Source organism: Schistocerca serialis, chromosome 7 (assembly GCF_023864345.2).
Source record: "Schistocerca serialis cubense isolate TAMUIC-IGC-003099 chromosome 7, iqSchSeri2.2, whole genome shotgun sequence".
Classification (NCBI taxonomy): Eukaryota; Metazoa; Arthropoda; class Insecta; order Orthoptera; family Acrididae; genus Schistocerca; species Schistocerca serialis.
Window position 1 is genome coordinate 128,073,401 of NC_064644.1, and position 26,861 is coordinate 128,100,261.

A 26,861-nucleotide genomic window follows, 5' to 3' on the forward strand; every position below is an offset into this window, starting at 1 on the left:
GTACCTCAGCACCATACAGCACTAGACATGTGACGTCATTATGTCGCGTTTGTTTTGGTCGTAACTTTCACACTTGCACTATTGCGGCCGTGGGTTGTTCATATTGTAATACTGGCCGCCCAATGCGACTCTCGGCGCGGGCCGCAGCGATCTTGGGCGCTTATACCACAGAGCGTCGTTTCGTGCTCTGATCCTGCATCCGTTGTCGACTTCAATGAAACTTCGCCGGCTACGTCACTGCGACTTCATTTTGTGACCGTGACCGACGTCGTGGGTATGACGTGTTTTGTGAAGCTCTCTCAGCTAGTTCGATTCTCAAAGCATTACCCACTATTTGGAAACATCCAAATTCTGCTTCTATATTATCATCACAGAAGATTTATTTTATAAAGGATGCAACAGACGCGAGTCCTTCATATTAATTATTGTTATGTGTGGTGATGCATAGAATCGTTATCTTGGCTGTGTGCACACGACATTCTGGTACGGCGGGAGGACCAACCAGCATGTGAAACTTGCATAAAGCTGAGGGATGATCTCTGTCGTCTGCAGGACCTGCACGCTATCTTCTCTTTATATAAAAGGAAATGTCCCACTGACTTATCATCTTCCAACCCAAACAACTAACGATAGAAATTTGAAACTTGGGGAGGGTGTTGATCTTATACTGTAGGCGTCATTTAAGAAGGAATTATCTGAAATTTCACCATTAAGTGTGTGAAATGGGGGATGATATTTTTTTTTTTAAAAGTACGTCGCTATTAAGACAATCTTGAAGCCACACCTGTGTGAAAATTTTGTTGGAAATAAATAGTCATTAAATAATCACTAAAGCATTTTTAAACTTACGTATATGCAAATTGGTATTTCACTTCTTTGGTTATGATTTTTTTAAAAAAAGAAATGCGTGTTTCATTGCTTTTGGAAGTCCAGCCCCGTGAGGGAGTAAAATAGAGGACGAATAGTTTTAGGGAATTGTTTCATTATGATAACATTTTCGAAGCTAAATCTAAGATCATTTTTATTTCGCTTGTCGTATTAGAAATTTAAAAAATTCGTGTTTTACTGTTCACGGACATACAACCCCTTAGAGGGTGAAGTATATCATGAAAAATTTTAAGAAAATATTTCGTTGTATTAAAAAATTTTTAAAGGCGAATCTGCGAAAGTTGCTATTTTATCTTGTCGGTTACATATAAATAAATATTTGGTATGGGGTGAAAGATTCTATGGAAATTGCACCAAAAGAACGCAAAAGGCATGATTAACAAAAATCTTGAACTCCAGCTACCACAATCGCTTTTTGGTCTGGAGTACATTTGGAAAAGACCATGCTCCTATGGCCTTAGCGTGAAAAGCTTAGAAGGTGTTGAAATTTTGTGAACAACATAAAAATTTGATTACAAATAAAACAAAAAATCGTGCAGACCATACAGACCACGCGAGTGTTGCAGAGGGCCGCTAAGCTAATTTTAAATAAGTGTGGTACTAATTTTGACGTAGTGTCCCTTCTCTTGCGTTCTTCATAGAATACTGCGAGGGAGATATTAAATATCCTACTGAGTGGCTTCGCTACGTTACTACTGTAAACTCATAGATTTTCAAAGTTTTGGGCCTCTTGTTTTATAGCGGATTTTATCGACAGTTATTCCACATTTTTTAATCTGTCTTTCATGTACTTTTTTATGAGCTTATTACGTCGGAATTGTATTTTTCGTGCTGGGTTCGTTCCATGTTCGTGTTTGCTTCCAGATATTCCTATAGTTCTAATCGATTTTAACCATACTCGTCAGTAGATTATCAAACAGTAACAACTGATTCAGAAGTGTAGAGCCCTACAAATATAATCGACGTTACCAGTACCATCCGCGGCTGCTGCAGCTCTGCCGTCGTACGTCTACGGAGGCCTCAGCATGTGCGTCTGTCCGCAGCAGCAGAAGTTCCTGAAGCGGACGGCGGAGGAGCTGGAGGCGGGCGGCGGCGCGGGCGACGGCGGCGGCTTCGGCGAGCCGGCCGCCAAGGTGCAGTGCACGGCGGGGGCGGGCGCGGGCGCCGGCCCGGGGGCGGCGGCGCAGGGCGCGGGCGCCGGCGCCGGCGCGGGGGCGCACTCGCCGGCCGCGGGGGGCGGGGCCGGGGGCGGCGGCGCCGGCGGGGGCGGCGGCGCGCCCGCTGCCGAGCCGCTCACCAAGTTCTCCGTCGAGATCGTGCAGCAGCTCGAGTTTAGCGCCGGCCCGGGCACCGGCACCGGCAACATCTCCACCAACGTCACCGTCAAGGCGGCCGCCGCCACAGTCAAGAGCACCGGCTCGGGGGCGCCCGGGGGCGGCGGTGGTGGCGGAGTCGCCGGTGGCGGGGGCGGGGGCGCGGCCCCGGGGGCGGACCCTGCGGGTGCCGCCACGACCGCGACGCCGTCGCCAAAGCCAGCGGCGCAGCCGCCTCCCGACCTCGGTGCGCTCGTGGAGTGCAAACAGGTAAGCCTCTCTCTCTTTCTGCAGCATGCATCTTAAAGGCTCCCTGTCGGTAGCATCGAGACAAGAGGTGTTCACTTCGTCACCTCTCATGACTGCGTAGTAGAGGTAGATGCTACTGGGCAACGAAGACAGCACTGTACATTTCTTCTCTAGTAAATATGTTTGTTGAAATAATGATATGTGGGAAGTCCCGTTTTTCATAAAAACGTGGTTCTTCTTTACATTTTTCTTATGGGGCAGGCGCAACTGCATAAGTCCATTTCGTAAAATGGAGAAACCACACAACAGATGACATCTTGGATATTCGGGAATACAGCCGGATGTTCGCGTCGTTTTCGCACCTGAGACTGGACTCGATCGACCCAAGGACCAGTGTCAGGTAGCACCTGAAGAAGACAGCGAGGCACGCTGTTGAAATATCGTGCGAAAACGACGCGAACATCCGGCTGGATTCCCGAATATCCAAGATGTCAACAGATCGCCGGGAAAGCATGATGAATTACACACAACAGATGCTTAATCCGCCATCCTTTATTGTGTACAAGACCGGTATCGGAACACTTATTAAAGTTCCATCATCAGATGTAAACTATAATAACGAAAATATTGTGCTACACTTTTCCAGTTTTAAGAGTTCAACAATCACATGTCTGATGGGTCGTTCGCGGCCTCGGTACTCACGGTTAGTATTTACTATTACAGAGTTTCACTGTTTGAGTTCCCTGTCGTGGAGCACGGAGGAACGGTTTTTATGAAATTAATGTAAGTAATTCCAAGCAGTATTTGGTTTCTCTCTCCCTCCCCCCACTTTTTACATGTTTTAACACTCTAGTGGCTTTTGGCGTCCGATCGTAATGTCGGTTTGTTCGGTTTTTTAAGTTCCTTTTGTTATTTTGACATAGAACTTTTGGTTCCATGACCACTTTGGGGTGAGCGTGATCACAGGTGGTTACGTGATTTTGTTTGTAAGTAACATCCTGTTATCTCGTTTAATTACTGTAATTCATTTTAGAAATTTTAGCCGCGTAGTTCCATGTGTGGCATTCCAGATCTGAGGTTCCCCTCCAATTGTCGTGTACATCATTGATGGAACTTTAAGTGATCAGAAACCGGTCGGGAACACAATAAAAGATCATGGATCAATTATCTGTCGTGCGGTTTCTTCATTCTACAAAGAAATATTTGTTTGTTACGAGACGATTTTCGGTTCATAGGCCATGATCAAGTAACTACCGACTGTTCACAAACACACTAACATGCAAGAGACCAAAAGTTGAAAAATAAAGATACTGTCGACTCTGAGACTTGTTCGTCACGACATTAAGGAGGAAACGGGAAATCGAGTGCGGATCATTTCCCGTGTAAAGTCGTGATCAAAGAAATTGTACAATGGCTACATAGTATGTTTAGTTTTATCGTTACGATTTCTTGCATGCTTGCTTCTCACCCTCGAATATGAAATTTTCTACCAAGAAGTGACGGAGCATTGCGTTAACATTCTTCCCTACGTCTTTACGTATTAACGTTTCGGCACTTTCATCCCGTTGTCAGCAGGGTTTAACTTCGTGGAGCAGTCTTCTATTGTTTTTATATTAATCGCAGTCTTCATATGTACATACATCCCATGAAAGCATAGTAACGAACACTGCCGTGCTATGTTACGGTTTTTAGTCCAGAGACTGGTTTTATGCTGTTCCCCACTCTTGTCCATCTTGTGCAAGTCTCTTCATACCTGCATAAATATTACGATCCACATAAATGTCAATCTGCTTATTATATTCAGGTTTTCGTCTTGTTACACAATTTTTATTCCCCCGTTCTTTCCTGCGCTACCAAGTTAACCGTGCCTCGATGTCTATTCTTTCTTTTCATCAATTTGTTCCGTAAAATTGTTTTCTCCCCAATTTGATTCTGTACATCATAAGTTACACAGTGTACGTCATCTACATATTCCCTTTCTACTAACATCAAGACAACATTTTCTGTTTAGCCCCACACAATGTATTGGGCAGTTCAGCCCATCGCAAATCAACATTTTTTCTTCCACCACCCCGGACCATGCTCTTAGTGACGGATATGCACGTGCGTTTTGTTTTCAGGAGCAGATGGACAGTGAGTTCGTGGACTTGGAGCAATGCGCCGCCGCGCTGGAGAAGGACGCCAACGGCGGCGTCACCTTCCCCGGCCTGTCCGACCTCATCGGCGACGACACCAGCGACGAGATCATCACCTCCGATGCCTTCAACGACCTCATCTCCGAGATTTCCGACTTCCACTCGGAGTTTATGAAGGAGTTCGATTTCGACGACCGAGGCGGTAGCGGAGGCGGTGCAGGCGGCGGTGGGGGTGGCGGCGGTGCCGCTGGTGGTGATGCGGGGGCGGGTCGCGAGGACGACAAGACGGGCGTGCTGACGGCGCCGCAGGCTCAGCAGCAGGTGAGTCCTCAGCAATGTGTGCTGCGCTCCACCTGCTGTCCGTCTGTCTTGTGTCTTGATAATGACAAGGGGTTTGTGCGTATTTCTGCTGTTGCTCACATCCATTCCAAAAATACCAACCGAGGTTGTGCTCTGGAACCCCATTCGAGAGGAGAGGCGCTCTCATGCTTTCCAACCATGCACGGATTTCCAAATCCCATGAGGATAATGTAGGACAATTTCAATAGTACTGCGACTGATCACTTCCTCATCCTTTTCAAGCTGAAATATTCGAGAACTCGTCGTCCATGAGGGAATCGAATGCTTAGTAACGTACCTTACTTCGTCATTTCCATTTACCTTCTCCCATGCTTCTTTCTCCACCCGCCTATTACATAATTTTACCTCTAGTAATTCCTTAACTAAATCATCTGGCCATAAGTATCTGGACATCCCATTGTAATACGGATATGACCACTAGGTTTCACGAAAGGCGAACCCACCAGTATAGAAGGAGGTGGGGGGAGCATTGTGAGGAGACAAGCAGTAACAGCAGAATAGAACGGTCAGCACGGCTCAGTCGCTTCGAACGTGTCAGGGGACATTTCAGCCTTTCTGAATCCGCGCAAGTCGGTTACAGGACCTCATATGCTGACGAACAGGAACCGTCGAGTAATGCGAAAGGTAGTTTCAAAAAAGCGCATAAAATCAACGAAAGAAATGATTCGTGAGTTCTGGAGTGATACCAGCTGTCCAGCTAACATAACGACTGTCCGTAGGAAGCGAAAAAGGGTGGGACACAGTGGTCGAGCTGCTCCACATAAGCCATAGACCCCTGTAGTCAGTTCTAGGCGATGGGTGTAAAGAGCGTCGCCACTGGTTAGTGGACGACTGGAAACCAGTGATCTGGAGTGATGATTCACGCTGCACTTTGTCACAATCCGGTAGAAGGGTTTGGGCTGACTAATGCTTGCAGAACGCTACCTACCATCGTTCATAGTGCCAACAATGAAGTAGTGTTACGGTGTGGGGGTGCCTTTGTGGTTAGGATGTGGTTTCCTTATTGCGCTTAAGAAAATGTTAAATATGGAAGGATATGAACACATTTTAGAGCATTCTATACTGCGTACAGTAGGGGAACAGTTCGGAAACGCTGATTTTTTTGTATCAGAATGACAGTACACCCTGACATGAAGCAGAATCCGTGCGACAATGATTTTTGGAACGGACTGGCCTGCCCCGAGTCCCGATGAACACAGTGGACCAACTTTGAGCTGAGTTAGAACGTCGATTTCGCTGCAGACACCAGCGTCCGTCAATATCTACTCTGGTTTCAGCCTCGAGGAAGAATTAACAGACACCTCACTGAGTGTCTTCAGCAGAGGTCGAGACGCCATTAACGTTCACTAATATGTGTCCGTATACTTTTAATCAGATAGTGTGTACTTTCGCCGTGACACGTACACCGGATTTATTCATTTGCCCTATAGACCTCGATTGAATTTCTGGAGTTTCTACATACAAATTCGAAATTCGCATACAAATTGGAAATTCGTCCAATTTATTCTTCATACACTGTAATTATTTCTATTTTTATTATTGAATTTATGAGGCACTGGCGCACGATTACTGCAATTTGACTTAAATTCGCGGAACCGTGATGCAACATTGTGTACATTCACTGAAACAGAATTAAGAACTCATTTCACTAAATTAGTTAAGTAATGTTGGTAGTAATGAAACGTGAAACACTTACTGACTCTTAATATAAGAAGTAGACCTCCACATCCTCTCTGATTACTGAACGAGGAAGATAATTGTCTCACCAGAACCTTGTATGAGGCACAGAGTACATATAAAAAGATGACGGCTTTCTTTCGTAGCACTTAATGGGACCAGCTGACGAACAAAGTGATCTGTAATGAAGGGCCTCACCATTTAACTGTCGTGACCTCGCCACTACGTAAATACGCCAGTGTGCGCAAGTGACGTTCGCGGTACTCAGCAGCGCTCAGTTATGGGATCGGCGCAGTTATGTATCTGTGTGTGCTTTTTGTAGTGTGCGAATTACTATAAAGTTCGTGACAGAGAATACTTGTGGTACTGTCTGTTAGAGTCTCTTTTTTCACCACATTCGCCGACGGGTTTCAGCAATAATTACTGCTTTAACATCTCTGAGAATGCTGTTAATAGTCTAATTTTATCTTCTAGGTCAGTACGGGAGCAACACGTGAGCTGTGGAAGAGCTCCATACACTAGACCACGAAACCCGGGTCTCGTTATTGACTATCTGGGTTTCTTGGAGTGTCTACCTGTGGAGATTTTCGAGCATACAAGCCGTTGGTCATTCGCGCTATTCTTCTTTGTATACGTTTTCTCCGTTGAACCGTCCAGATATGGATAATCCAAACACGTAAGCAATAGTCACGAATAGCTCTGAAAAGCTGTTTGCCGCTATAGTAAAAAAGGCTCTGAGCACTATGCGACTAAACTTCTGAGGTCATCAGTCGCCTAGAACTTGGAACTAATTAAACCTAACTAACCTAAGGACATCACACACATCCATGCCCGAGGCAGGATTCGAACCTGCGACCGTAGCGGTCGCTCGGCTCCAGACTGTAGCGCTCAGAACCGGACGGCCACTCCGGCCGGCCGCTATAGTCAGTGTAATTGCAAAATATAAGGACGAGCTGAAAGATCCTCCTATCGGAGCACAAAAAAGCGAGTAAACTTTTCTCTAAAACTCTGTCAAAAAAGTGGGGGCCAGCTGCCTGAATCTCCATTCCGCCTTTCTCACCAGAAATTTTTGCATGCGAACATATTCGTGCTATTTTAACGCAGAACATTCTAAATCCCTTTACTCTGTCTCTCTTTCTAGTTAAGCCTTCACACTCAGCATCTCCCTCTCACGGCCTCTGCATATTATCTCTCTCCCATTGTCTCCTTTTTCTTCCATTGACGTTTTCTCTTGGGCTTGTCTCTCACTGTCATTACCTTCATCCTTTTCTCTCGCTCTTCCTTACCACTGTCTCCTTCTCTGCCACTTTCATTGTCTCTCTTCCACTGCCATTGTCTTTGCCCCCATTCTTTTTCACTCTCTTTCTTTCTCGCGTACAGTCTGCTGTCTTTCTCTTCAACGACCATTGTCGCCTCTCCGCACCTGTCCTTGGGATGGTTTGCTCCGGCTTTTGACCCCTAGACCGAGAAACTTTTTAACACGTGGGTATAATCGGCGGGCGAAAGTGGGAAAATTTCTTCGTGTTAAAGTTCGCAAGCCTGGAGGGAGCGGGGGGGGGAGGGGGGGGGGGGGGGAGAGAGAGGAGGTGTCTAGACTCTCAAAGCGTATGTGTGGTCCCCACGCATACCTATATTTTTCATTTTCGCTGATTTCCTCTCTCTTTTTCTCCCACTGCTACTATCTCCATCCATTTTTTTCTCTTGCGCTGCCTCTGTATCTTAATGCTCATCTATTGTCTTCATCCATCTCTTTTTCTCTTTCACTGTCACTTTCTCTTTCTCTCTCGCCATCGCTCTCCTCTCACTCTTTGTCTTCTACGTCTTCTACTGGCGATGTCTGCTCTGCCTTACATTGTCACTGTCTCTCTGCTACTCCCTATCAGCACAAAATAGAGCGAATATCTTAGCATGCCAAAATTTTGCTGGGGAAGATGGAATGATGATTTAGACAGGTGGTTCCCACGTTTTTGTCAGATTCTTATAAAGACGAGTATATTCGCCTTTTCGTGCTCCGATAGGAGCACTTTTCAGCTGGTTCCCTTATTTTCCATGTTACAGCAGGGTGACCTGCTTTATAAAACGAATGCTGTAGGTCGGTAATGTTTTGACAGTTTATTTATAAACTTCGACACTTTTACATACTTTGACACATCTAAACAACAAATGAGTAGGAATAATATGCACAAAATAGTCTCCCATCCAACGCAGATTAACTTAACAAAAAAAGAAGAATACACAACATGCACATCTACGGTGTACTAAAAAATGCTGTGTTTACTTCGCAAGTACAAAGAATTTCGTATGACAACATAAATTCTGTAGGTGCTTCCGGCGCCAGGTGGCACCTCCGAATAATTTTCAGGTCAGTACAGCCTGTACAGGTACGAGTGCCCATTATATAGAGACAGTGCATCATAAAGTTTTATAGGTGAAAAAATGGCGATTACAAATATAGTTTGGTGATCTCAGAACCCTTGCGAATATCCCAGAACCATTGTCATGTGCTTACTACGTTAAAACTACAGTTACGACTCAGACCGGATAGCACACCGAGCGAGGTGCCGCAGTGGTTAGCACACTGGACTCGCATTCGGGGGACGACGATTCAAACCCCCGTCCGGCTATCCTGATTTAAGTTTCCCATGATTTCCCTAAATCACTTCAGGCAAAGGTCGGGATGGTTCAGTTGAAATGGCTGGCCGACTTCCTTCCCCATCATCCCCTAATCCGATAGGATCGATGGCCTCGCTCTTTGGTCCCCTCCCCGTATCATCCAACCAACCGGTTAGTAAGCGCCTATTTTACGTGCAGAAGTACGATCAATTTGAAGCTCTTGATCTCAGTAATGGATAATGGTATTGAAAAATGTTTCAAGGTTCCCCAAGGACATCATCGTGAGAACATGTGGTAAAAATTTCGAGGAGTTGCCACGAATAGAAATTATAGAAGTTGTCATACCAACTTTAGGTACTCAGCGATCATGGTTTTCCGGGTTTTCTCAGGAACCGCCCATTAATACGTAGTGCTTTTATAAGTTATCTAAGGCCCATCGTGGATCACACCGAATGCAAACGAATTCCGGTTCACTCTATTTGCCTGTGCTGGATTGAGTGCGTAACGTTTAAATTTTGACCGTCTACTGTATGATAGCTACAGTATACCCGTTCTTCCGACAGGTATTCAAACGATCGCTAGGCCAAGGTCCATCCAAAACATTTGTTCCCTTTTTTTGAGTCAACAGACTTCTGTGTAATTTGATGGGGCCCACCACGAATTCCTCTCCTGTGTCAACCTCCTCTTCTCAGAGTAGCACTTGCAACCTTTGTCCTCAGTTATCAGCTGTACTCCAATCTCTATCTTGCTTTACAGTTTTTGCCCTTTACAGCTCCCTCTAGTAGCACTAAGGTCATTCTCTGATGTCTTAACAGATTTCCCATCATCCTGTCCCTTCTCCTTGTCAGTGTTCTCGATATATTCACCGAGCGAGGTGGCGCAGTGGTTGGCATACTGGAGTCGCTTTCGGGAGGACGACGGTTCAAACCCGCGTCCGGCCATCCTGATTTAGATTTTCCGTGATTTCCCTAAGTCGCTGCAGGCAAATTCCGGGATGGTTCCTTCCTAATCCGACTGGATCGATGACCTCGCTGTTTGGTCCCCTCCCCCAATCAACCAAACAATCCACATGTTCCTTTCCTCTCAGATTCTGTGCAAAACCGCCTCATTTATTACCCTATCAGTCCACCTTATCTCGGTGCTTAATAGAACGCGAGATATGACTGACATAAGGAATCGAATTTTGCTCGCGGCTTTTTGGAATATACTGGCACCGTGCACTGTCACGCCCAGGCCAATTTACGTGATGCACGAGGCCCTCCCATCCTCACCTACAGGGTGTGTGGCTGGATTGACAATTCCATCTTCAAATCGAATATTTCTTCGAATTCTTACCATGTTTAAAGTCGCCGAAACTCCCATGAGTGGAACAACTGCGAAAATTGTTTTACCGATACATTCAGATACCTCGTTACGCTTATCGCCACTTGATCGGATTTGAAGGTCGGATTACAGGCGGGGTTGGGTGCTTGTTGCGCCGACTGCTGTACTAGCACAGTTCTCTCAAGGGCCAGTAGCATGCTTTTCCGTGATGTCCAACCAGTGAGGCGGAGTGTTGTGAAGCAGTTGGAATACTTCGGAACGATGTGACCCGACCCGTAGTTGAGACCGACTATCAAAATAATTATGTGAAAGAAAAAGGTTTGTGAATCTTTTCGGGGAATAGGCCGTGGGTTCAGATTTTCGGACGACCAGAAGCTAACAGATTCACCTTTCAATTGTGGAAGAAATTGGCGCAATTGTTCGCAAAGGGAGGGAATGCAACTTGCAGTTCAGCAGGCCGAGCAGCTCTTCCTTCTCCTTTTTCCGACGTTTGTCGAGACAGAATCACAGCGCAACACCGCACAGCACTGAAGAAACACTCATCTGAGTCACACACGATAAGATACACGCTTGACACTATGGCGAGCCATCTCCACTGTGACCTTGCGTAGAACCGCCGTGCGAAATTCCTGCAGTATTCTCGACGCTAATCGGGAGGCGTGGACTTTACCGAAAAAATTGCACCTACCCCACCCACCTTTCCCCTCCTCACACACACACACACACACACACACACACACACACACAGACTCGTGCGTGTTGCTGTAGTGTTTAACTTACTTTGTTTTTCTTTCTACTCCCTCTCCCTAGCCATTCCATCACCCTATCAGCGCTGAAAATGTTAATATTCAAAAAATTGGGTACTCCTTGTTATTTTAGCGTCCCCGGCTTTTCGGCGTTGTTAAGCCTTGGTTCTCAAAGCAATTGGAGTAAGTGATAAGCTGTAACTGATTTCTTTTCATTGTGGTGGCTGACTGAGAACCGCCAGTCGTTTTGAGTCCCATAGTGAGCAGCTTGCCGCTGCGTGGTATTAAAGTGCTTGCGTTGCCTTTGCAGGCGTCGCGCCAGCGTGTGGCGTCAGCTTCCGACAAGGCAGTGCTGATGAGTTAAGTGCCGCGTCCTTGGTGCGCGCCGCGTTATAAACCTCGCGACTCATTATACTCCCTGAATGAATGAAGCAGCCCATCCCCTCTGAGGAAACCGGCTGCTGCCTTGCAGAATCGTCAGCTTCCACCACGTGCCTTGTCTTTCCACCAAAAAAAAAAAAAAAAAAATATTACATTTTTAAAAATGGATATTAATCCATACATATTAGAAAAGTGGATGTACTTATCTGTCTATGTATGTGTGTATGTTCCACATCTCGTCTAAACCACTGGACCAAAATCAAAAAAACTTGTTACACGTATTATATAGTCAGGAAACAATCGCTACAGTATGGGAACCACCTACCTATCACAGAAGTGGGGGTGGGGGTGAAAAAGCAGTGTAGCTCATGACACGCAAGTACTTTATTAATCCAGTATTTGAGAATGAGAGCACGTAGTGACTTGCAACAAACCTTACTCATAATTTCAAATCTTCACGAAACTTTTCCTCTCTGACAGCCCTCTCAGAATGATGAAAAGAAAAAACTGTATCTCTTACTATACATTCCCTGTTCATGCAGTAAAACTGCCACGTGAAGCATAACGTTTTAATTTGTTACTTCGTTACTACTAACCGTATCCGAGATATATTTGGCGGACAATATTCGCATACACCCCTGAATGGACCAGCAAAACTGTGTCGTTCTGGGACACACAATGTAGGAGATCCGATGTTATAAAAATCGAGCTGCGTGAGCAATGAGATCGCAGGGCGAAATTCACTAAATGTACAGGTGAAATATGTGTAAAAATACGTGTGAAATATGTTAAATACATTGATGGAAAAGAAATTGCAACACCAAGGAGGAGACGTGCGACGTAAAGCGAAGTTGAAAGGCGTTTTTCTACATGTGAAAGATGATGTCTATTCAAATTTCGCGCTAGTTGCACGAGTGTGGCGCTATTAGCACCACTATGAGGGAGCAAATCAGGTTTGCTTTAAATACACGCTGTAACAGTCGTGGACGTTACGTACAGTTGGGATTGGAATTGGTGAGTTGATTTTAGTCAAGAATGCCTTTAAGGCGACAAAGACGCCATTATCGACACCACACCTATTTTGATTGAGATCCTGTAATAACGCTACGAGGTGTACTTTATGCGCTATTGCAGAAATAATTGGCAGAAATGTAGCCACTGTACATGATTGCTGACAGAGGTGGCCACGAGAATGTACGGTCGCAAGATGACCGGCCTCCGGACAGACACGTGTCACTACCGAGAGGGAAGACTGTCGTGTTCGGCGTATGGCTCTGGTGCGTCGTACCACATCTTCAGCATGAATTTGAGCACCATTTGGCACCACAGTGACGCAACAAACTGTTACAAATCGTTTACTTCAAGGTCAGCTCCGAGCCAGACGTCCCGTAGCGTGCATTCCACTGGCCCCAAACTACCACCGTTTACAGCTTCAGTGGTGTCAAGCGAGAGTTGATCACAGGGCAGGGCGGAGGTCTGTCGTGCTTTCTGATGAACGCTGGCTCTCTCTGCCTCAGTGTTGGTTAGTAGGAGGTCAGTTGGCACCTGTCTGCGTGCTAGACACACTGGACCTAACCTGGACTTACGGTCTGGTGTGCGATTTCGAATGGCAGCAGGAGCACTCTCGTGATTAACCCACGCACCCTGACTGCAAATTTGTACGTCAGTCTGGTGATTTGACGTGCCGTGCTGCTATTCATGAACAGCATTCCAGGGGTTTCTCTGGAGCAGGATAGCGCGCGCTCACATACTGTTGCTGTAACCCAGCATGATCTACAGAATCTCGACATGCAGACTTGGCCTGCTCGATCACGAGATCTGTCTCCAATCGAGCACATCATCCGACGACAACTGCTGTGCCTTTCACTAACAGCATTAACCGTCCCTGTATTAACCGACCAGGCGCAACAGGCATGAAACTCCATCCTACAAACTGACGTCCGGCATCTGTTCAACACACTGCATGGACATTTGCACGCGTGCGTTCAACATTCTGGTGGTTACGCCGGTTATTAATGTGCGTGAATTGCACATTTGCAATGGCTTTTCTCGCGCATTCATTAACGTGTGCTCTTTTGATGTTAATCATTTCAATGTGTTAGCTAGATAAATGTATTCTCGAATTTTTCATGTCTCTACATAATTATTTTTTAGTGTTGGTATTTTTTCCGTCATTGTATATGTGAAAATATTTGACATGTGCATACGCAGGACCGGACTAATAGAAGATTGGAATGAATATATGCATATCCGCCCAGTATCAGGCATTCAGTTAATCTTCGGTATACTCGATGTCGTTTTCTCCGCATAATTTTATCCTATTTACCGGACTACTTCTCAGTTAAGGCTACAAGGGCCACCTCTCGTAAACAATCTCCAAAACAAGCGCTGTCCTGCTAATGAAGTCTGTATTTTAAACAAAACACAGCTTGAATGCCTTAATTATGTCTTGTATCACTTCATAAGCTGGCGCTAGCCGTCCTGCGGTTCTGCATACCATTCATGGACACTGCCGCACATGCAGAATCTCTTAAGCCGGCTTTGTACAATACGTCGGTGCTGTCTTTGAAGCAGCAGTGTACAACGAAGCCCATGTAGCGTAACCAGCAGACAGGCGTCTATAGTTCATAGTAGACGGAGGCTATTCTAGGCCCCATATATCCCGTTTATAGACAGATATTCGACTCTTTTTTCAAATTCGTCCTGGCCTTCTTTGTTGATAGGTCTGTGGTATCTGAATAAAGTATTTTCTTAGTTAGTAGTCGTGATGACTGGATGTTGTGTGCTGTCCTTAGGTTAGTTAGGTTTAAGCAGTTCTAAGTTCTAGGGGACTAATGACCATAGATGTTAAGTCCCATAGTGCTCAGAGCCATTTGAACCATTTTTTTTAGTTAGTAGACTGGCCGCAACAGTTTTCTGTCACAATGCGTTTTCGACTGTCCTGCTAGAGTTGTCATTGAATTGGAAAGCCCATTTCAGCACAAAAGGATAAATATAAGTGTTTTGAAGTGAGAGAGTACGTACGTGTGCCGCTACCGTGTGCTGGGCTGGTGTGGCGTGATAATCGTATGCGTTTGACAATGTTCCGATCGTCAGAGTCACAGTCGCGCGTGTGTTCGCCGAACACGAAACGCCGTGCTTCTGATTATGGTCAGGTCTTCAGGACTAGACTCAGAAGTGGCTGAACCTGTGCAGCCATCGGGATATTCACGGTCCACGCTGTTAAAGAACTATTGTTGCTACTCTAATCTGAGTAACACACGGTAGGACGTCAGGATTACTTCGTTCGCCCACACACCACCAGTAGCGGTGCAAATGATTAACAGCTGCATATAGAACAGCCGCTTTAGTGCATTAGCATTGTCCGAGTTTCGTGTTTTTACCAGATCTTGCAGGGTGTAGGAATGTGGACAGCTACAGATGTTGAATGATCACTCCGAAGAACACGGTCGTGCCACGTACTCGCCTGAGACAGCGTTCTCAGCACCTGATAGAGCTTTAAAGCGCTCACATTGCTATCGATTTGGCCAGGGGGACGAATTTTGGAGTATGCAGATTGTGGGTGATTCAGGTGTGACAGTGGCCCGATGTTGGACTGCATGGGAACGTGAGGACAGTCATAGATGTCGTCAAGGTTTCCATCGACCACGTATTAAAACGACAGAAATGGATTGCCCTATTGTGCAGCACTGTTCACATCCTGTGCCTGCCATCCGAGAACAAAATAATGGACTCCCTGCACATTCTGCGTCGTCGTGCATCATTTCCAGGAGAGTGATAAGTACCGGACTAGGGAAAACTTACCATCCCATGCATAGGCTGCCATTAATACCATAAACAAACGGTTGCGTTTACAGTGGTGCCTTGAAGTGGTAGTGTGGAATGCTGAAAGTGTTCAGCGATGGATCACGGTTCTACACTGACACGGATGTCCATCGTCTGCGAGTATGGCGGCGACCTGGGGAGAAGTCCCATTCTTCCAATGTTTCGTTGAAGCTCAGCGGTGTTACTACTGTCGTCATGATGTGGGTATCATGGTCACGGCTAGTAGCGACTGAGGGAACTCGGGGGCAGTACAAGGGGACGTCACCGACACCTTGCGTCCTCATGTCTTGTCTCTCGTTTGACAGTATTGTGGTGCGATTTTTCAACAGTCAGTGGTCGTCCACAAGACCCGTGTCTGCATTAACTATCTGCGTCATCTTGACGTATTCCCGTGGCCAGCAAGATTGCCAGATCCGTAACCGATAGAACACGTATGAGACCAACTCGGAAGTCAACTTCTTCCCAGTGCCACGAGGTTTTAATTTATTACTTCTTTAGTACTAACTGTGTTCGAAACACCTTTTCAGACAATCTTCACGTGTACCATTGAACGAACATGCAAAATTCTGTCATTGTACAATTCGTAGATCAGGGGATACGATGCAAAGAGACAGCATTGACAAAACTCTACCTTCTGCTGAGCGAGATCAGACTTCAAGAAGAATATAATAATTCCAATCCCAAAGAAAGCAGGGGTCGACAGGTGTAAAAATTACCAAACTATCAGTTTGTCACGGCTGCAAAATACTGACACGAATTCTTTACAGACGACCTCGGGTAAGATCAGTTTGGCTTCTGTAGAAATGTTGGAACACGCGAGGCAACACTGAGTCTACGACTTATCTTAGAAGGTAGATTAAGGAAAGGTAAACCTACGTTTCTAGCATTTGTAGACTTAGAGAAAGCTTTTGACAAAGTTGACTGGAATACTCTCTTTCAAATTCTGAAGTTGGCAGGAGTCAAATACAGGGAGCGAAAGACTATTTAAAATTTGTACAGAAACCAGATGGCAGTTGTGAGAGTCGAGGAGCATGAAAGGGAAGCAGAGGTTGGAAAAGGAGTGAGACAGGGTTGTAGCGTATCCCCGATGTTATTGAATATGTACATTGAGCAAGCAGTAAAGGAAACAACAGAAAAATTCGGAGTAGCAATTAAAATCCATGAGGATGTAAGTTGAATATTAACAAAAGCAAAACGAGGATAATGGAATGTCGTCGAATTAAGTCGACTGATGCTGAGGGAATTAGATTAGGAAATGAGACGCTAAAAGTAGTAAATGAGTTTTGCTATTTGGGGAACAAAATAACTGATGATGGTCGAAGTAGGGAGGATGTAAAATGTAGACTAGTAGTTGCAAGAAGAGCGTTTCTGAAGAAGAGAAATTTGTTGACATGGAATATAGATTTAAGAGTCAGGAAGTCCTTTCTGAAAGTATTAGCATGGAGTGTAGCCATGTATGAAAGTGAAACGTGGACGATAAATAGTTTAGACAAGAAGACAATAGAAGCTTTCGAAATGTGGTGCTACAGAAGAATGCTGAAGATTAAATGGGTAGATCACATAACTAATGAGGAGGTACTGAATAGAATTGGGGAGAAGAGATATTTGTGGCACACCTTGATTTGAAGACGGGATCAGTTGGTAGGACATGCTCTGAGACATCGAGGGGTCACCAATTTAGTATTGGAGGGCAACGTGCAGGGTAAAAATCGTAGAGGGAGACCAAGAGATGGATACACTAAGCAGATTCAGAAGGATGTAGACTGCAGTAGGTACTGGGAGATAAAGAAGCTTGCACAGGATAGAGTAGCATGGCGAGCTGCATCAAACCAGTCTCAGGACTGAAGACAACAACAACAGAAACAAACATTGAGGCGAGTAAGAAACATGGTTTTGCTTCAAAGGGAGCGCAAATTACGCAGATTGTACTCATCCAGTGTTTGATAATGAGAGCACCTTTCGTGTTTCAACAAACATGAAGACAATTTCAAAACGTGTTCTAGACTTTTTGTCGTGGTTTGTGTTTACTGTTCACTGCGTGTTGTCGCGGCAGGTGTCGGGGCGGCTGGCGCCGTACACGCTGGACTTCAGCAAGGCGGAGCTGAGCCCGGCGGCGCAGACGCTGAAGCAGATGGCGGAGCAGCACCAGCACAAGGCGCAGCTGGGCTTCGGCCGGCCCGCGCCCGGCGCCGCGCCGCCGCCGCCGCAGCGCTCGCCCTACGACTTCCCCTTCGGATCGCCGGCCGGGTGAGCCACGCTGTACTCAGTTTCCTAGTAGTTCGGGGAAGTGGTACCAGGGAGCCTGCAAGTTAGGCCACTGCACCCGATAAGCACGGGATAGGGGTTTCACTCCCGGTCTGACACAAATTACGGAAATACCGAACCCACCGATACCACCCGTGTGATCGTCTAGGTGGACGAAAATAAATCATCAAAGTCCAATAAGTGTAACATGCGCACTGTAAACATATTTATAGTCTATTTTACCGTGTTAAGCATACTGAAATTTGAGTTTTTCAGCAGACGCGTTTTTCCATTTTTCCAGAGCATCTGAGTGGCTATTCTGGAAATTTCACATACATAATTTGGCTCGTACATTTTGGCATTTCTAAATTCAAAACAGTTTTCCCGTATAAATTTTGCGTCGATTTACTTAGTGTTTTTGCCCCTTGTTTAAATGTTCTGAAGTTCACTTCTTTTTCTTTCGTTGATAGAGGAGGTTGATGTCGAAAAACAAAGAAAGAAGAGTGGACAGCAGAAGATGTGCTTTGTAAAGAAAAGCGGAATGTTTGTGGTGAAAAACACTGATAAAATTCAGTAAAGTTAAGAAGGGAAAATAATAATCATTGATATAATTACTGTAACTCTCAAGACCACATTCGTTGGCTTCTCCAACTCTCAACCGAACTGTCATCTTGCAACCTAACCGAGCCCTCGAGTTACGCTACAGAACTGTCTGTCACCAAAGCAGATAATGTCAGTGTTTCGTTCGTTTCTGAAGTCACACGGCGCTCTGTCGTTACGTCACTGGTCAACCCGAAGTTCGGTGGCGGTGGGTTCAGTTAACCTAAAATGTGTCGTCAGTCACTAAATGTGTGTTACATGGAGCAGAGTTTTGACATTTACGTACCGATGAGTCACTTCAGTCTACAAAGGCTTACCGTAAGGTACGATTGCAGTGCGGCGGCAGTGTCGACAGAATGCGCGCGGCGGTAGTCGTCTTTGTGCGCAGTGACACTCGTTCATTGTAAATGAATGCAAGTCCGTGGTGGCGCGACAGCGGAGACACCGAAGCGGTGCTGTGCCGAGCAGTCGAATCGCCGTAGATTTGGCGTCTCCGCTGTCACGCCGCCACAGACGCGCGACTGGGAATCGTTGCCTTATGTTACATTGGAAAGGGGCACGCCTACCGTCACGTAATTTGGGTCTCCACACTCGCCGCACTTCAGTGTCACGTTTAGAGCTAGCTCCAATTCTAGGCGTGTACGCATGAGGCCAATGAAAGCCGACGAACGATAGCCAATGGATTCGGCACTCGGCCTCTCACCTTACCAAACGGAGGGGTTGGGCCGAGGTATTCGGCGAGATGGAATCGTAGTTGGCTCTGAGAACTTGCCGAGACTATTCTCATTTTGTTATTGCTACAAACTAGCTTTTTAACTACGATTTCACCGACCGATATTGTGAGGAAAGTCGTCGCATGTGCCGTATTTATTTTACTGCAAGAAGGTAATCATCAGTAAAAGAAGAAGAACAAGAAGAAGAAATGACGCTGGCGTACGACTTCTCCTTTAAAGCGTAGGGAGCAGTGTGGTGGGACAAAATTGAAACGCTATCCTATAACAGTCATGAATGATGATGTGGTACTTACAGCAAGGAGCGTGAGCTACAGAGTGGTGTTGCAACTGACGTCATAGGAAAGGTGGACAGGAGCAGAAATGATTAGTGAACAAGTTAACACAGCAAGGAGAAGATTTACTTAACTTGTATTCCTCCAAGCGTACGAAGGCTGATTATAAACAATGCAGCAAGAGATAGTGCAGCTTATACAACAGCTACAAGGACGAGGCTCACTGTACCGAGCACGAACGATGACGACATAGCGATGGAGGTGTGAGTGCAGGTCGGGTGAGTGGCTCCTGCCGCCGTCCTGTGTCGCGGCGGCAGAGGGCGTTTGTAGTCCAGAGCTGCTGGGCGTGTGGGTTCAGCGGGTCCGCCGACATTCCGCGCAGTCACTACTGGCGTCGTACGGAACTTGCAATTCCGTTGCCATTTTCGCGACACATGTGGGACAGCATTGATACACGATACCGGAAGAACAATAACAAAATATGAGCAACGTCGGCAAGTTATCAGAGCGAGCTGGGTTCCGACACCGCCGAACCCTCGGTCCCGAGCCGTTGGGTGGTGTGGATGAGAATCTGGACGCCATAGCATTGGCTGTCAACGTTCGACCGAATTCACTCTTGTCGTTCGTTGACCTTAAGCGCACCTCGCCTAATTAAGTGGTTGGCCTGAGGTGTACTCGCTTTTTGTACGTCGCGATTGTGTGGAATGTGAGGAACGAGCAGCGCGCTTGTCGACAGCGACTACGGGCCGGCCGGCGCTGGCGGCGCGCAGGTGAAACAGGAGCTGTTCGCGGGCGGGCAGCAGGCGCCGCCGGGGGTGGGCCGGCAGCCGCCCCCGCAGCAGCAACAGCAGCAGGGACAGCAGCAGCAGCAGCAACAACAACAGCAGGGGCAGCAGCAGCCGCCGCAGCAGCAGCAGGCGCCGGCGCCGCAGCAGCTGTCGCCGGGCGGCGGCTACCCGGGGCCGAAGCTGGGCGCGGCGGGCCCGGGCCCGCAGTACTCGCCGCAGTACGGCGCCGTGCCGGCCGGCGCGCAGTACCGCCCCCAGCCGCAGCCGCACCCGCCCCCGCAGCCGCCGCAGCCCGCGCCCGGCGTGCCCAGCGCGCGCCAGCCCGCCGCGCCCGGACTCTCGCTCAGCCAGGCGCAGCAGCTGTCGCTCCAGCAGCACCACATACAGGTAGGCGGGCACGCTGGCACGTTGGCTAACGCCTCACTGCCTATATTCAACCCTTTTGCTGCTACACACGTACTCTTTGTATTCCTTGCCGAGCCTGCTTTTGTTATTGCTGTAGTGATCATCAAATGCTGGTGCCTTTGCTGCTAGACGGCATACCGGCCGATATCAGATGCTAAACATCCGATTTTTCGAAAACTATTAAGTGAAAAAATTTCATTCTTGCACATCTTAAAGTCTTCACTTGATAAAGAACTGAAATCATTTCCTTATCCGTCATACGTACAGCGCTATATGAAGTTAACTAAAGTATTGCACCAACTTTTAGAGTTTTGCAGAGGTAAAGACGCATTGCGTAAACTTCGCATGTGATTGATTTTAGCTCATGCATTGCAGTAAATCAGATGTAGAAAACGTAAGAAATTGTATTTAAAAATCGGAGCAGAAGCATATCTCATTTCGTTCTCGAGTTATTGGGTTGTATATCTGAAGGACGAGCGCGCGACGCGTCAATTGACGTCCTTGCGCATCGCGAGTCATGCGATCATAACAGTCATATGTCATAAACGATTCAAGGGATCGAAACAACGTCTTTTTGCAAATGACAACACGCAGTGAGGCACATATGTTGTATGACAAATACGCGAGACTTTTCTGTTCACTGAGATGCAGCAGTGAGAGGTCGACAATTGAGGAAGCCTTCAGATGGCCATATCGTTGTAGTAAACCCAAGCGGCGTGCGTATACGCCTGGACACCGCTATGGAATAGCATAGGACGTGTGCACATGCCTGCAGCTGCGAATGTGTGATAGATCGGTATTCGAGGAAGACTGGAGCAATTCTGCCACCACCACTTTATATTTCCCGTTGACATCACAATAACAAGAGAGATTGCGCTACGTGCAGATGCATGTACACGAACGTTTTACCCCCGCACGATAAGCTACTAGAATAGGACACGAAAACGCTTAAGATTGCAAGAAATTACGCATCTGCGGTGAGGACAGCGGGGTCACAAACAGACTGAATAGCGTGTTAGTGTGTTGATTCTGCTGGGAAACAATTGTTAAGAAAAACATTCGACGCGTGGCGCCGTTTCCGAGTTAATTAGCGTTGAAGTTAGACAATCCGGCAGCTGCGTGCAAATTTAAGCGGCACGCTAGCGACGGTGTCACCGAACGTGTTACTCCTCTGGTTTCCTAAAACCTAGCAGGAGAGCGATACAAAAATTGGACGTGCGATGGTAGTAAGCATCGAACCTAAGTCACATGCTGAGCGGTCTCGTGCGACGCTTTGAGGAAAACTGACACGAATTGTATACTATGTGATCAAAAGCATCCGTACACTCCCCAAAACATACGTTTTTCATATTAGGTGCATTGTTCTGCCACCTACTGCCAGGTACTCCATGTAAGCTACCTCAGAAGTCAGTAGACATCATGAGAGAGCACAATGGGCGCTCAGCGGAACTCATGCACATCGAACGTGGCCAGGTGATTGGGTTTCGCTTGTCTCAAACGTCTGTACGTCAGATTTCCACACACCTAAACATCCCTAGGTCCACTGTTTCCGATGTGATTGTGTCATCGTCTCTATGTGAGATTTCCACACTCCTAAACATCCCTAGGTCAACTGTTTCTGATGTGATAGTGAAAAGGAAACGTGAAGGGACACGTACAGCACAAAAGCGTACAGGCCGACCTCGTCTGTTGACTGACAGAGACCGCCGACAGCTGAAGACGATCGTAATGTGTAATAGGCAGACATCTATCCAGACCATCACACAGAAATTCCAAACTGCGTCAGAATCCACTGCAAGTACTGACAGTTTGGCAGGAGGTAAGAAAACTTGGATTTTATGGTCGAGCCGGCTGTTCATAAGCCACACATCACGCCGGTAAATGTTAAACGACGCCCTCGCTTGGTGTAAGGAGCGTTAACATTGGACGATTGAACAGTGAAAAAACGTTGTGTGGAGTGACGACTCATGGTACACAATTTGGCAATGCGATGGCAGGGTGTGGGTATGGCGAATGCCCCGTGAACGTCTCTGTCAGCGTTTGTAGTGCCAACTGTAAAATTCGGAGGCGGTGGCGTTATGGTGTGGTCTTTTTTTTTTTTTCATGGAGAGGCTTGCACCTCTTGTTGTTTTGGGTGCCTCTATCACAGCACTGGTCTACATTGATGTTTTAAGCACCTTCTTGCGTCCCAGTGTTGAAGAGCAAATTGGGAATGGCGATTGCGTCTTTCAACACGATTGAACACCTTTTCATAATGCACGGCCTGTGGCGGAGTGGTTACATGACAATAACATCCCTGTAATGGACTAGCCTGCACAGAGCCCTGACCTGAATCCTATAGAATACCTTTGGGGTGTTTTGGAACGCCGACTTCGTGCCAGGTCTGCCGGACCGACATCGATACCTCTCCTCAGTGTAGCACTCGGTGAAGAATGGGCTGCTATTCTCCAAGAAAACTTCCAGCACCTGATTGAACGTATGGCTGCGAGAGTAGAAGCTGTCATCAAGGCTAAGGGTGGGCCAACACGATACTGAATCCCAGCCTTATCGATGGACCGTGCCACGGGCTTGTAAGTATTTTCAGCTAAGTGTCCGGATACTTTTGATCGCGTAGTGTATCTGGCAGGCTGTTTGAATTCGCGCGCGCAACGTTCTTTTTGGGTAAATTGTTATTTAACTCGGAAAGGGCGCAAAGTATCAAATTTTTTCCTTAATAATTATTTATCACCACAACCTAAACCTGCAACACACTTACGACCTTCTCACAGTGTTTTTGAGCACCGTGTATATAGATGTATTGTTGCAGTGGTAACGGCACGTATTAGCCTTTTCATCAATACCAATACGCACAAACATTTAGATTGTGAATAAGCCAATATTCTTTAAGTTCGCCAATGATTGCGATAGAGTGATATGAGAGCCAGTTCTTTCCTTAAAAACCACCACAGACATTGTGTTGCAGTGACATCTACTAACTTGATCGGAGACCGATAACTGTTACGGTTTGGGGCATTATGGTCATATAATAGGATGGCTCTGAGCACTATGGGACTCAACTGCTGAGGTCATCAGTCCCCTAGAACTTAGAACTACTTAAACCTAACTAACCTAAGGACATCACATACACCCGTGCCCGAGGCAGGATTCGAACCTGCGACCGTAGCAACAGCGCGGCTCCGGACTGGAGCGCCTAGAACCGCACGGCCACCGCGGCCGGCCATATAATAGGAGCACAGACTGGAAGAAAAGACTGTTTTCAGACGTTGTAGTAACTCAAAAATGTTCATGTTTTCCTTTGCAATGGAAAAAACCTTACAGTGTCCTTATCGGCAGAGTACCACTATACGATTGTCTAATGATGGACATTTGGCCGTCTTTCACAATCAGTGCGACACAGTCTGCGCCTCACCTCGAGTCAAAGTTCTACACACGCAAAGTCCACCTGCTCTTAGGAAGACAGCCGTTTGTGAGGTGATGGGCAGTCAGTGAGTTGAGCGTTCAGCATCTCTCTTTCTGTAATCCTCCGTAACAGTCTATTGGATCCGTAACTACGTTAATGTAGCTCTACACGATGAAGGTGCTTTTCATTTGTAATTAATTGTTTGCAACGTATGTGAATGAAAATAGATTACAAAAAATAAATCTTGAGTTACTACACTCGACAAAAATTTTGCTGCGTAAGGCTCATATGCCTTTTTATCAGTAGCGGTACATGTGTGGCAAGACGTAGAATACTTTGTAAGGTTAATTTCTGGTGCAGAAGCATTACCTTTTTCCATCGATGGAGAAACTCTACTTCTAGAACTGAGCTATTGTCGAGATGACGCTGTCTCTTAGTCTCCAAAGAAGCCCTGTTCGGAATCTGACCTTCGGCCACATGGAAACCAGTTTTGTCCCTCTGGCTGCTCTGGAACTACTCTGCGCAACGGAATTAAAGGTTCAATTTTTTGAAACCCCATAATTGTCTCCCATTGTGACGCAGAACTGTGAAGTTTTGCCCACAGGTATCTACGACATTCCCCCGTAAAGATGCAAAAGACTGGTGCTTGCGAGTTACGTTCGGTATCGGCGACGCTTAAAACGGCAAGGCGTCGACACGTGCGAGAAAAAGACCAGAGCACATAAGTTCATGAAAGGTTCATGACATCACATCAGCACCAAATTTAACCACAATTCTGCCCATCGCCATCGGGGACGTGTCACAATCCATCTTACCCATATTTCCCCCCCTCCGTTTGATGCCACTGCGATGGAAGCCAGAACTGCGACGCCCATTTTTAAATGATGCGGTTTTCTTATGAGTAGTAAAAGAAAACATTTCAAAGATACCGCCACTGAGAATCAGCGCGAAGAGACCTCGGGAGGTGGCATAAAGGGCGCCATTGAATCACCCTCTCCCTTTGGGAGTTGATTTCGACTCATTTCGGCTCGAAAACGACAGTTTCCAGTGCGATGAGCAACAGCACGACTTTATTGAAAATCTTCGACGCCGTTGACAGCCCCAGGACTTTTCAATCCTTCTCTACATACAATGAATGTGATCTCATCCTTGCAGAGTGTAGCATGGTCAAAATTTATCTGTGGTATTCAGAGTGGAGAGACTAGCGACGAAACTTCAACGTAACGCGAATAAGGAAAATGTGTTAGTGCTTTTCATCCCTCCTTTGTCTCTCTGTCTTGTGGATTGTGTACGGGGAGATGTGACATTAAGGAGGACATGAATGAAATGCCAGAGGGTTGCTTTAAGACGGCCCCCGCCCCCCCCCCCCCCCCCCCACCCGGCTCGGCAAAACTCCTGGTGCCCTTAGAGCAGCATTATTGTGGGTACTTCGAAATTGTCCCTACAGTGATACTGATTTAACGATCTCTACCCACAGGCGGGACAGGCAACCCGCTCTACTCTTCCGCCTGCTGCCGCATGCAAAATCAGAGGGGTGTCGAAAGGGTTGCCTATCTCATCGGCGGAGAGGGATCGGTAAATGCCTGTTTATGTAGAGAGACATTTTTAAAATGAACAACAAAGGTGTGCAGGTGGAACCGATGGTGTTGTCAAACTGCGGGACCTTAGAGGGATCCATTGCCGTCTTATTCACATGCGTTTCAATGTCGCTCCCCGCCCCCCCCCCCCCTTCCCTTTCCGTGCAGATGCCACTGGAGGGCACGACAAGGAGGATTGAAAAAGCAAAATTTCCTTTTTTGTTTTGGATCACTTCAAATTTCGTGGAACAAGCTCCTAGTGGTCCCACCCTGTATACCAAAGCAAGACTTGCAGTCACGCTACACTACATACAACCAGGCCCTGTGATTTCACCTTTTTAGACAGAATGGAATATCATTCACAAACATCCAGCCTGACACCCAGCAGGTCTATAGAGAACAGTTGGCGGAATTTTAGAAGAAAAACTTGAAACAAAGTTGCTTAACGTCAACGGTACTCATTGTATTCATGTTCAGAATGTTTTTTTGTACGACAGTGTATCAATAAGTACTACTTCTACTACTAGTAATAATAATAATAATAATAATAATAATAATAATAATTATTATTATTATTATTATTATTATTATTATTATTATTATTATTATTTATCGTGGCTCAACGACACGATGTAAGTCTTCGACAGGACGCCACTTGTCGATTGCGTGTCTCTAAACAACCCCAGTAATCCTAACAGGGAAGGGGACCTACAGTTTAAAACGGAATCCGACCCACCCGTCGTTCCTGTCGAATATTCATATCATAGAGAGGCAGACTGAAAAATTCTGTGGTCCCACTGAGATTGCAACCAGCAGCCTTACTGTTTCCAGACAGGCGCTTTACCATTAGTCCACCAGCATATTACGCATATCTCGACAGCTTTTTTCCAAAGTGTGACCAGAGATAATAGCTTTTGGGGCAGCCGCCTTCCAGTGTGTGACATGTTATTCCTTACTTCAGTTACACTTAAGCAGTGCAGCACAAAACTACGTCTCAGTTTTAATTATGTTTCTGGTTCGTTTTAGATTAGATTAACTTTGACATCCAAGTCAAAGTAATTTCAGTTTCAAGCTCCGAGTGGTCGAGCCGGCAGAGAAATATAGCGCGTCAATCGCGTGCGGGCGTTATTGCTCGGCGACGGGGAGGGTATTACGACCGCCGTGTGGCTGGCTGGTGTGCGGAGAGTTTTAATATTGGCCGAACGACGCTTTGGGGCGAAAGCAATACCTGCCCAGGCTCTGGGCAAACACCCAAATCTCCCCCACCCCCTTCTCCCATAGCCTAATCTACGACGAGCCGATCGAACTGGTGGTGGAACTTCAGAAAATGC

At 46.5% G+C, this 26,861-nt stretch overlaps 1 protein-coding gene across 1 annotated transcript in view; it reads left to right on the forward strand.

The window, feature by feature from the left end:
- LOC126412925 (neurogenic protein mastermind-like) overlaps positions 1-26,861 on the forward strand; it is a 154,542-nt gene that overhangs the window by 8,754 nt on the left and 118,927 nt on the right. Inside the window, exons 3-7 of the mRNA XM_050082813.1 lie at positions 1,882-1,970; positions 2,139-2,471; positions 4,571-4,906; positions 17,564-17,757; positions 20,097-20,535. Coding sequence (XP_049938770.1) covers positions 1,882-1,970; positions 2,139-2,471; positions 4,571-4,906; positions 17,564-17,757; positions 20,097-20,535 — 1,391 coding nt within the window. The remainder of the gene's footprint in view (positions 1-1,881; positions 1,971-2,138; positions 2,472-4,570; positions 4,907-17,563; positions 17,758-20,096; positions 20,536-26,861) is intronic.